The following is an 11912-nucleotide window of genomic DNA, read 5'->3' as shown; positions in this document are numbered from 1 at the left end:
TGGTTCACGATGACCATCACTATTTTTTTTTTATTTAGGGAAAAAGATAAATAAACCACAAGACATGATTGTTAGAGTAATTGCATCCTTCATCAGTGGTCACTCTGTCTATGTTTCAGAATTATAACTTACAGCAAATTCAACCACCAGGAACAATAGAAAGTGATGTTGGAAGTGAAGACTAGCAACATCTGATGGGGCAAAGGCACCCCTAGTCAAGGTGCTGGAGATGCAACTCCTGAATGTTGCCTAAACTGTTGCATAAAAGAAGACATATATGCTGTGATCCTAACAGCAGGATTTAGTATGCAGAGGAAATGTGCCAGAGCTGAAACTAATTAATCTCAGACATGATAGAGGACACTTAGAAGAATCCTGGTGCTGCTTTGGTGAACATGAACTAACTTTTAAAATACCATATTAGATTAGGTGCGTTGGGAGTTTTCTATGTCATTTGGAAAAGCTCTTCACTTACCAATTTTTCCTCCTAGCACCTTGAAATTATTTTTATTTTATTTTTACAATGTATACAAAGCACTTGAACTGGTCAAGTGAAAAGCACGCTGGGAAGAAAACCCAATATAAAATCGTATTTGAAATACTGCACTCAGTTCTGGGTTTCTCCAAATCACCAAAAGATATCAAGTACAGAAAAGAACAAGATATAAAAGGACAATAGCTAGAAAGGAAAGGTTTGAAAATCTATAATGCTTTGGTATCCATCTATGAAAACTAAAGATACCATCTATATTCTCCTGATAAGAGCTTCAGGCTAATATTCTCATATTACTGAAATACCTGCCTAGAAAGGTGTTAACAGTGATATAGGGACATAATATGTTAAGTTTTCATCATCTGTTTAAATTACCATTCAGAAAGATTTTCCATGCTTCTTAATCATAGGATCTTCACTTTATAAAATAACAATGCTGCCACCTAATGGCTAATAATGCAAAATTTGCCAAACCCTTTGGTAGAAAAAGCAACTGTCCTTGAGTAGCAACACAAGACCCTTAAAAAAGTCAAAGAATATGGGAAATACAGCATTTTCTCATCTGTCACTTTTAACCAAAGGAAGAAATATCCTTTTTTTTTTTCATAATGGTCTTGAGATATACCAGTGTATAAAAACTGCTCATAGACTGCTCAACACTTTCCTCATTCTAGACGAACAAGTGAAACTACCATGTCATGTGTATTTTAAATCAGATTATCTAACTTCAGAGGAGCCATCTTTTTAGAACAGAACGCCTTTTTAGAGAGGCACAGATCTTACTCTCTTCTTTCATGTACAGTATCATAGGAGAATGCAAGTTGAAGTTCCAGGCAAAAGATACATGAATTCTATTCATATTTTACTTACAAAAGCAGAAATGCACTAGATGTTCTTCCTGTTAAATAAAGAACCATCTAGCCCAGCAATGACCAACTATGGTAACTTTATGCATGCTGGCTCAGGAATTCTCAGAGAAAGTCCACAGGTCGCAGTGTTGCCAGAGTTGTCCACTCTAATCTAGCCCAATATTTATCAACAATGATGACTGACGGCATTCAGACCAGTTATCCAGTTTTGTTCTGGAGATGCTACAGAGTTAATTTGGAGTTCTTCTGCACACATAAGTAAAAGTAAACGTTCCCCTCACACATGTGCGAGTCATTCCTGACTCTAGGGGGCGGTGGTCATCTGTTTCAAAGCCGAAGAGCCAGCACTGGCTGAAGACGTCTCCGTGGTCATGTGGCCCACATGACTAAATGCCAAAGGCACATGGAACGCTGTGGTCCCTATTTTTCTACTTGCATTTTTTACGCACTTTCAAACTGCTAGGTTGGCAGAATCTATCCTATATCAGAAGCAGAATCATAGCATGACCTTTATTGCCAATTTGCAGCCATTTTAGCTATAATAGAATAGAATAGAATAGAATAGAATAGAATTTTATTGGCCAAGTGTGATTGGACACACAAGGAATTTGTCTTGGTGCATATGCTCTCAGTGTACATAAAAGAAAAGATACGTTCATCAAGGTACAACATTTACAACACAATTGATGATCAATATATCAATATAAATCATACAACAGGTTGCTTATATCCATATTCCTTAATAGATTACCAAAGGGTGACAGGCACCTTGATCTCATAATCAGAAGTTTGCTGATTACTTGTAAAAATATTTTGGAACAATTTTCAAGCAAGAGACTAAGATACATGATGATACTGTACATGAAAATCTGGGGAGTGGAAGAAAAGGCGAATGAAGAAATACACACTGCAGTATCACAAATGCAAAGTCTACTCCAGTGGTAGTCAACCTGGTCCCTACCGCCCACTAGTGGACGTTCCAGCTTTCATGGTGGGCGGTAGGGGTTTTGTCCGATACTGAAGCACTTTATTTTTTTTAAGTTAATTGACTTTTTAAAAAAATTTCATAGCATTATTTAAAAACATTTTCATTAGGTTTTCATAAAATTCCCTGTGACAATTTAAATTTCTGAAAATATACTATTTGTATCGCCCGCGCATAAGTTTAGTTCACGTTACATTAAGTGAAACTAAATGGCGCTATAGTGTGACCACAAACAACAGTCTTGTCGCAGAATAGCTCGCGCATCTCCCCCCCACACCACCCAGCTGTAACAGACAAGCAGAGCTGGTAGCCGGCACTCGGGGCCCCCCAATCAATCCACGATGCGCGAGAGGCATGCGCACACGACGATATACAGCGCATTACTGTGGAACCGGTGGGCAGTTAGAAAATTTTACTACCAACAGAGATACAAAAGTGGGTGGTAGTATAAAAAGGTTGACTACCCCTGGTCTACTCCTGCATTTGCTTCATCACATTGCTTCCAAGTATGTAAGAGATGGACCTTGCTTTATGGTGAAATTATACTAGTTTCACTACTTTGACAAAACCTTGGCTTTTTTGCAGACTCTTGGCAGCGTATCATAGTTTGCTGAACATTAGGGAGCAATGTTTGAATAATTAACCTTAGGGGAAAAATCATTTTATTTTAATCTAGCCCATATATCTAGAGGATATTTCATGGGAAAGACATGTATATGTCTTAAAATATATGTTGAGCCAAACAAATACCTTAACATACATTGCATTTACCAGAGGCAGATGCATTTAAAAATGCAAATTTAACTTCTGAAAGTGCAACAGTATTCTGTGGGACGATGCTTTTTTTTTTAAAATGATTCTGGAGCAGTGCTGAACCTCATCATAGCACCTTTCCTTTAGGCTACTAATTATAGTAGCCATAGCTTTATTTAGGCTCCTGTAAAAGTCTAAAAGAAATGGCTACTTTAGTAGAGACATTGCACTTACATCATAAAGCACTTCTTCTGAATCATTTTTGAAGAATGCAATCAGTATTTGAGAGGAATTATCCATCAATAGTTTCAGCAAGTGGCATCATATGGTTGGCATGGTCAGGCTTAATTAGTACTTAAATAGGAGCTCAGTAGGGAATACCAGTCAAGGCAGGGAAGTTTAAAAAAAAATCCCAGGATGCTAGACAATGGAAAATTACTTCTACTGTATAAGGCTGACAGGAAAACTACACGTCATCTATTTTTTTTGTTTTAATAAATCGGTACCAAGAAATGGCAGTTCCTCAACTGCTGTTTTTTTTAATGCATATTATATATAGATATGCATATAAGTTCCTTATTCACATGGTTACTTTTAAGCAAGGTGCCCCTTAGAAATGTTGAAATTTCAAGAATTCCCAGCCAGCTTGCCTATAGAAATACAAAACTAATGAATCCTTTAAGAAATTCCTTGTATCCTGCATCAAATAAAGTTTTAGATTGTACAACGAATACATTCTGTCCACAAGCTAAGGTCACATAACCCGAAGTCTATTTATAGAACATGCCATGAAACATTAACAATGAAGTGTTGGGGTTTTTTTTATTCCTTATTTTAGTTTATCAAATGTTTAACATGCTACCTGTAAACAATCTGCATAAAAATGACTTATTAGAGACCAAGCATTTTAACTTGAATGTTGCCGTGGTTAGTCTCTTCTCAATGGAAAGCTTTCTTCTTTAATTCCATCTTTTGTGATAATGCAGATCTTTAGTGCATCTCCTGTATAAACATCTCTTTCTGCAGCAGAAATGAAGACATCCTTTACCAGCTGCAAAGCCTTTTCCAAGGACAAAGGCAATTGTCTCATGCCCTGCATGTTCTTGAGGCCAACCTTTTAAAGAGAAAAAACATTTTAAATACTGATGATGTTACCTAGTTAGGGTAATGAAATGTCTGCAAAAAAACAAGCAAGCTCAGAGAGCACCAAAGACTTCACATTTTAATAGCAACAGCACTTAGACTTATATACCGCTTCATAGTGCTTTACAGCCCTCTCTAAGCCGTTTACAGAGTCAGCATATTGCCCCCAACAATAGCTTGATAGAACAAGTCTATTGTATTGATTACAACAGTAATGATTCAGCATTACAGTATAACAATTTCATCTGTTCAGATGCATTAATACAACTATCATCTGAAAATGTCGCAAATCAACATACTGCAAAAGCAAAGGTGTTCTTATTTAAATAAAAGTAGCATTCAGATCAGTGAGGAGTAGCAAGAGGGATGAAGCTGCTCTGTTCTTTGCTTGTACTGGAACAGACTTCCAATGTCCATGGCTGAACACAGCTCATTAGATTGCAGCACGGTTTTGTCGGAACACACACACGCATTCTACTAAATGACTCTGCAGAAATGATTACCCTCTCACTTATTCACAGAGAACCTGTCAGGGAATTGCACAGCCGGTGTCCAAATGGAGTCAGAGACACTGACACCAACCAGTATTACAGAAAAGAAAAACGTGTAGAGTAAATAAGGTAGGCAAACAGGAGCATCGCCAGGTAAATCACCACAGAAGGAACATCAGGAGGTAAATCACAGAGAGCACGTAAGGCACACCGAAGAAAAAATTTGGAAAACAAGGGAATTCCCTCTTTTCACTTACAGCTCAGATTCCCTCATGCAGTGGCCAGCTCTCTTCAACCAATAACTCAACTGTGTGTTCTTACTCACTGTCCAATCCTTCACTGCTCCAGCTTTCAGTATCTTAACAGAACCTAAAGCTAGTGTCAATCTGCAAAACTACTTCAACTGAAGCAATGCTTATTTCTGCTTCGTTTCTTGGTTGCCATTCAAGGGGGTGAAGGGAATTTAGGAATGTGGTGCCACAGCTGGCTAGTCATAACATCTACCAGCCCACATGTGAACCAAGGTGATGTCATCAGAGCCAGGCTGGAACCTATGACTGGACTGATTGGCCCATGTGATCTGAGAGACCTGGGGGGCGGGAATCCTATTCTTTTAACTATCCCTATGCGTGGGAATAATTTCATCTTTCTAAGTGCCGATATGATGTGCTCAATAAAGGGATTCTTGAACCTGTGCCAAGCTTCAGAGTCCTGACTTCCCGGACTTCATTACTCAGAACTATGACTGCTAATAGGCAAGAGAGAGAAACCAAGTTGTGCAAAACTATTCAATCTAGGCTTATTTTAAATTACCATAAGCAGAGTGGCAACAAAATGTCAGTGATTATGAATTTACTTTTCTTATTCCTACATTGTTTTCACAAGATATAATTCAAAATGAACAAATCACATTATGTTCTTAAGGTGATGAATCCTTTCATTGTCTGGAAAATTATTCTGAGAGCTCCCAAATAATTTCAAGTATTTTAGAGTTAAGGCCCCAGACATCACTATATCAATAAATGCACAATAATTTGAAGAACACTTACCTGATTGTCCAGCAGAGGTTGCAGCATGGCACTAGCTGATCCACCAGCTTTGAAACTATCTCTCTGGTAGGATCCTACTGGATCAAAACTGTATACTGCACCTTTCCCTAGAAAAGTAAATACATTTATAGCAATGTCAAATGCTGAAATAAGGGGACTTGACAGTTAAGTACAGTGTAACAAAACTGATCCAAAATGATAACCACATTAAAGCCAGGACACAGTACAAAATAATGAACCAGGTTAAACCATCTAACGCAAATGGAAAGATTTGTGTTTCCTAAACAAACTTTAGTTTAAACAGAACTATAATTTAACCTTGCATTTTTAACAGGTATATGTATTTGAATAGGTATGACTGATTGCAACAAGAAAGGCATACAAATAAGGAACTAAATAAAATTTTTGCAATATGTATATTTCCCAAAATTTTGCCACAGAATTTTTACTGTAAACGGAGAAATGAAACAAGAAGAATCTCTTTGCTACTCTTCTTAACATATGTAATCACAATGTCTGATCTTCCCCAATTTTTTTAAAATTAAAGATTGGTAACAATAGTTAAGAGCATACTAAATGCTTACTGTTCAATGATAAATATTAAATATTTCTAACTATTCTTTTAGTTTTTTTGCAAAGTCTAGATTTTCTTGCTTGTTTACAAAATAAAAAATAATTGGTTCCAAAGAGGAATCATCAAATTCTGTGAATATATAACAATTCAGTGAAAATCTTTGTTCCTTGTTTAGAGTTCTTCTTTGGACCTGTTGCAGGGCATAACACTCCATGGAGTTCTTCAAACTTGGAAGAGTTCAAGAGTACATGAACTGTATGTCTAGAAAGATAAAACTCTGTTCAAAAAAAAACAAGAAAAGCCTTCCTTTTGAGAATTGAACATAAATATCTAAAGAGGTTCCCCCCCCAATTTAAATTCCAAAAAATTTAAAATTTATTCCACTATGGAATAAATTCAAATGAACCTGTTTAAACATCAGAGGACTGCACTAACTGTGATTTATACAACAATAGAAAACTATTATGGTGAAACCATGCGCTCTACTAAAAATTTACACATTTATAAATATGCAATAACTATCCTGAGATTAACGTTTGGGAATGTGGAGTTGTCATGCTTTGCTTTCATGGTTGTTTTTAGTCTAGGCCACCTTGTTTTGTTTTTAATCATTTTCATTCAGTATTATATTTTTTAAGCACTGAGAGTCCACTACAGTGGGCAGCTATAATTAATTTAAATAATCTTTATATTATACTATATGTATGTGCTAACCCAAATACTCCTATATTCATATTAAAATACAATCAACATCAGAAAGATTTTACTATTGAATTAGTAATTTCAGAATCATATTGTAAGAATTCCTTTATTTTCCCAATTAAAACTATTATCCAATATCTCAGGGGAGGTTATTTCCTTGTATTTTTACATGAATCTAAACAGAACTTTACCTTCCTCATCCAGTCCACCAATTATGTTGTAAACATAATAAGGGAAGAAGCGTCGGGAGTACAGGATTGTAGAAAGCATGGCTGCAATTGCGCCTGAACTCATGGTCTTGTTATTGGAATGCTTGTACATCTGGAACATATTTACAACAGAAATAAGCAAATGTTCTTGACGAAATGGTTCCTAACACAAATTAACCAGCAAGCAGAGACCACTGAAAAAACATAACACAATAAAAATAGCACTCATTTGCTGTCACCAGGAAAAATAAAAACAAAATTCATTAATGAAAAAATGAATAAGGCTGATTATATATTATATTGTACTCTCCAAGGGCAGAAGATTAATTTTCTTCTTCGGCTAAAGCTAGCACTGAATTTCTAATTTTGGTTACAAATTCAGATCTTATGTACAATTTTGCAATAAGCTTTTCTAACAGCCATGATCACTCATTGTTACATATTTCTTACATTTCATTTATGCAACCAAGGATAACCACAAAAAGAATGCAACAAATTCATTTTGTGACTTGCACTATCTTTTTACAACACTATGTAAGTATTCTAGCACCTTACTTAAAGAAACATTAATTTGAATGCTACACATCAATTTGAAAGGATCTCCTAACAATTTATAGAATAATAAACCAGATAGTTTACAAAATATAAAAGATGAAACTTGGAGAAAGAACAGTAAGAAACCTTGTCCCAAAAGTGCTTTTTCAAAAGGCAACTGAATTTTGTTTTAGTAAAAACAAAGTCCAGTTGCCTTTTGAAAAAGCACCTTTGAGACAATCATGACCTGGACAACTGATAATCTCCACAGTCAGTAAGAAACCTTAGACATTTGTTTTGTATATTTTCTGTTTTTTTATAAGGGTTTACTGTGATGCAAATTATATGTAAATTAAGACTAGCAGAAAAAGTTGAAAAACACTTATGTAACAATTTGAGCAAGCAGAGATACAGAATTCATTATGTGTACAAGGATGAAACTGAGATTTAAGTGTTAAAGTATCAAATTAATGTAACAAATGAGTACAACTTCCAGCACTAAGCCACATACAATAACCTACCTTCAATCTTGCTTCAAGGATTTTAGTAAGGGTAAGACAATCTCCATGAAATCCACTGCAGCCAATAACTGTTGTATCTGTCCTGTACAAACACAGTATTGATAAGATTGTAAATAATCTTGACAGACTACATCAAAATATTTTCCTAGGGTTATTTTATTTACTGTATTTTTCTGAGAATCAGATGAATCCCCCACCCCCAAATGTGGTGGAAATGTCTGTGAGCCTTATACAGCGGATGTTGCCAAAGTCCCGCCCACCCGCTGGCCCCCATCCACCATTTTCAGCCTCCACGTGTCACATTTTCGGCTTCCGCATGCTCCATTTTAGACCCATTCCAGGCTGTGGGGATCGCTACAGCACATCACCGCCAACTGCGCCTCTGTGCGTTGTGTTTTCAGCCTCCATGTATTGTGTTTTCGGCCTCCACGTGCCCTATTTTTAACCAATTCCAGGCAGCACAGATCGGTGGCAGCACCTGGAACATCCTGAAAACGTGATATGCAGAGGCCAAAAACAGGGTGTCCAGGGGCTGAAAACAAGACACGCGGAGGCGGCAATCAGCAGCAATGTGTTGTGGTGATCGCAGCAGCCTGGAACAGGTCTAAAACGGAGTGTGCAGAGGCTGAAAACACGACGCACGGAGGCGGTGATGGGCTGTGGCGATCTCCGCAGCCTGGAATAGCTATTTGGCGGTATTCCAGGAAGCCAATCCAACCACCAATCAGCTGCTCATGCTGAATTAGGCTGTGATAACGTGCTGAAGCTGACCAGGCTGTTTGCTGTAAGGATGCTAGCCAGATGAATACCGATGGATGCTTGTAGGCAGAGGCAGATTTTTTTTTCTTGTTTTCCTCCCCAAAAACTAGTATGCATCTTATACTCCAAAAAATACAGTATATATTTCTGCCCAGACTGCAGTAATCTATGTCAAATATAGAAAGTATTTATCAATTCTTCCTATTCAAATTTTTATAAACCATTAGAGAAATTAAAGTTTACTACTTAAAATTCTAGAACTAAAAGTTGATTCTGGACTCAAGTGCTATGATAATTCTATAGATATAGGATCTGTGTTCACTAATGCATGTGACCACAAAGTGTGAACATGTGTGTGTATATAGCAGTTCACAATATGCCATTATATAATTATACTGACACACAATGTGATTGTATTTATTGACTTCAATGGCTTAGGAGGGATGGTTTGACCAATTTTACTGATTATATGTTCAGTGGCAACTATCATTCATTCATTCGAGTCATCAAAATGATTCTGGGTGATGATCAAAATTAACAAATTGGTAGCATCATTATGAATTTTTCATAATATTTTTGATATGCAATACTGGATGTGCAGGGGTACTGAAATCTATACTTTCAAGCTCTCTGATAAAAGAATACACTTTATCTGGAGCAGCTGAAAAATGATCTTAGTAGAAATATTAAACAGGCTTTCAGTAAAGCATGTTATTTTATCTAACATTATTTCATTTAACAGATAAATTTAACATCAGATGGTTTTAATGCAATTTTAGTATTTTGACATAGAAATAAATGTTTTAATGGATTTGTCCAGATATGACTAACTCTGGATTAAACTCATCAAAATATCTACCATTTTAAACTTACAGTTTATAACATTTAGGACTCTCCCGGCTATGAATTGCATAGTCTTCACTCAGTCGGGTGTCTGAGGCGACAACAACAAAGTCTTCACCAGCAATTGCCAATATGGTCCTAAGCAAAAGAAAATAATTATTATTTTTTTGTAATTGTTTAGTCTTCATTCATTTAAATTTACTCAGTGGCTCATAGCCATAACATGAAAAAATATGTGACTTCAGTCAGGGTTCAAAGGTTGGGGAAGCTGGGACAACACTTCCCATTCATGATAGATATGGGTACACAGTATGAAGCTGGGGAGAAGGGGGTTGTCTCAAAAAAGTTTACTTTTTAGAAACATTAGGGAATTTCTCCAACACTCGTTCTATATAAAGTTAGTCCCAAGTGTTCATTTCTCACCTCAAGTTGGTAAGAAACTGTTCTTCCAATCTATCACAAGTATACATGGATGGAGATTTCAGGGTCACATTGCACACTGATGCCCCAAGATGCCTTCTTTTTCCTAATATTTTTAACCCACATTTAAAAATTACAGACTCTACTAAGAAGGAAAGCTTTTAAGGAAAACTGTTGCCTTTCTTTTAAAATGTATGTGTAATATTTAAAGATTTGATGTTCCCTCAGTAAGCTGGATAAGGAACAAGAAGTAGCATATAAGAAAACTGAAGGTGGAATCTGAAGCAGGATAAAATTTCTTCCGCAAATAAAACTGTTAGGCAGTTTCCAAAAGGACAAACAAAAACTACCCTACACTCTTACCTTGTGCATTCATATTTGTGCCCAAAGAAGCTTCTCTTGGAGAGTGATAACTATTTAGGAATTTGTAAATCAAAAGCAAAAAAATTGTGCTGGCTTTAGAAAATCAATCTTGAATTATAGCCCTGGCACATGACAATTTCAACCAGTTGCTACTGGTAATTCAGCCTCGCTTAAAATTCTGGGTTGCCTTTGGAAGAATCCTTAAATTTAATGGACCACTAAAACCCACCTTGTTATGCTCTGCTGGTACTTCTAACGTCAAAGCCTTTGTGGCTCTAATGATCGTGTTGAGTTTTTACCACCCTTTGTATCCATTTAGTTAGAAGCCACAGCCGAGGCCTTTCAGGGGTTTATAAATGACTTTTTAAGTTATGAAAGAAACAGGAGTTTGAGGAAAAACAATGCTGCTGCTGCTGCTGCTGCTGCTGCTGCTGCTGCTGCTACTACTACTACTACTACTACTACTAATAATAATAATAATAATAATAATAATAATAATAATATAACAGAGTTGGAAGGGACCTTGGAGGTCTTCTAGTCCAACCCCCTGCCCCCCAAAAAAGTTATTTTATTAATTCGCAGGGAGACGAGAAAAAGAAAGTAAAACCACTGGGGCGGGGTGTGGGGAGAATGCTTTGTCCAAAGCAGATGTTTCCAACCTTGGCAACTTTAAGCCTGGTGGACTTCAATTCCCAGAATTCCCCAGCCCGCTTTGCTGGCTGGGGAATTCTGGGAGTTGAAGTCCTCCAGGCTTAAAGTTGCCAAGGTTGGAGACCCCTGTCCAAAGGCAGGATCGGTCTTAAAGGGAGACGAAGTATCCAAAGAAAAGCACCGGCGCGCAACAAATGAAGCGCATACCCGCCATTGAAAGTATACGGAGAGAAGCGACGTTGCACCGCAGAGCTCTGTCCAACCTCTCTGGGCAACCCGAACACAGGTTCAGCGTAAGCAGCGGCCGACAGCATCGTTGCCCCAAATCCAACGGTTTCCCCGTTTGCTGCTGTCTCACGGCAAGATGGTGGGAGCGGAAGCGGAAGCGGCTAATGTCGCCACCCGGCGCCGATCTCCCAGACTCGTCACAGCGCCTCCTCTGCCGAGGCGGGATATGAAAAAGCTCAGGACGGTGGGGGAAGGAAGAGTCCCTTAGGTCAGGAGTCTTCAACCTTGGCAACTTTAAGACTTGTGGACTTCAACTCCCAGAACA

At 37.4% G+C, this 11912-nt stretch overlaps 1 protein-coding gene across 1 annotated transcript; it reads right to left on the bottom strand.

The window, feature by feature from the left end:
* Positions 1-1919: 1919 nt before the first annotated feature.
* On the bottom strand, positions 1920-11737 carry PSMB1 (proteasome 20S subunit beta 1). The gene is made up of 6 exons (XM_058167138.1): positions 11567-11737; positions 9956-10063; positions 8324-8405; positions 7251-7380; positions 5784-5890; positions 1920-4214 (listed from the first exon to the last, which is right to left on the bottom strand). Exons 1-6 carry the CDS (start codon positions 11671-11673, stop codon positions 4029-4031), a joined length of 720 nt encoding a protein of 239 aa, XP_058023121.1. The 5' UTR covers positions 11674-11737; the 3' UTR covers positions 1920-4028.
* Positions 11738-11912: the final 175 nt, after the last annotated feature.

This window comes from Ahaetulla prasina, chromosome 1 (assembly GCF_028640845.1).
Source record: "Ahaetulla prasina isolate Xishuangbanna chromosome 1, ASM2864084v1, whole genome shotgun sequence".
Classification (NCBI taxonomy): Eukaryota; Metazoa; Chordata; class Lepidosauria; order Squamata; family Colubridae; genus Ahaetulla; species Ahaetulla prasina.
The sequence above is the reverse complement of the archived record's forward strand: the minus strand, read 5'-3'. Positions and strand labels throughout refer to the sequence as shown.

Excerpts from the sequence above, each read along its gene's own strand:
- PSMB1 (XM_058167138.1), bottom strand. The coding sequence starts at position 11,673 with ATGCTGTCGGCCGCTGCTTACGCTGAACCTGTGTTCGGGTTGCCCAGA. Across the intron at positions 10,064-11,566 it reads CCGTATACTTTCAATGGCGG|GACCATATTGGCAATTGCTG; the intron begins GTATGCGCTTCA and ends TCTTTTGCTTAG. Across the intron at positions 4,215-5,783 it reads AACCTCTGCTGGACAATCAG|GTTGGCCTCAAGAACATGCA; the intron begins GTAAGTGTTCTT and ends TCTCTTTAAAAG.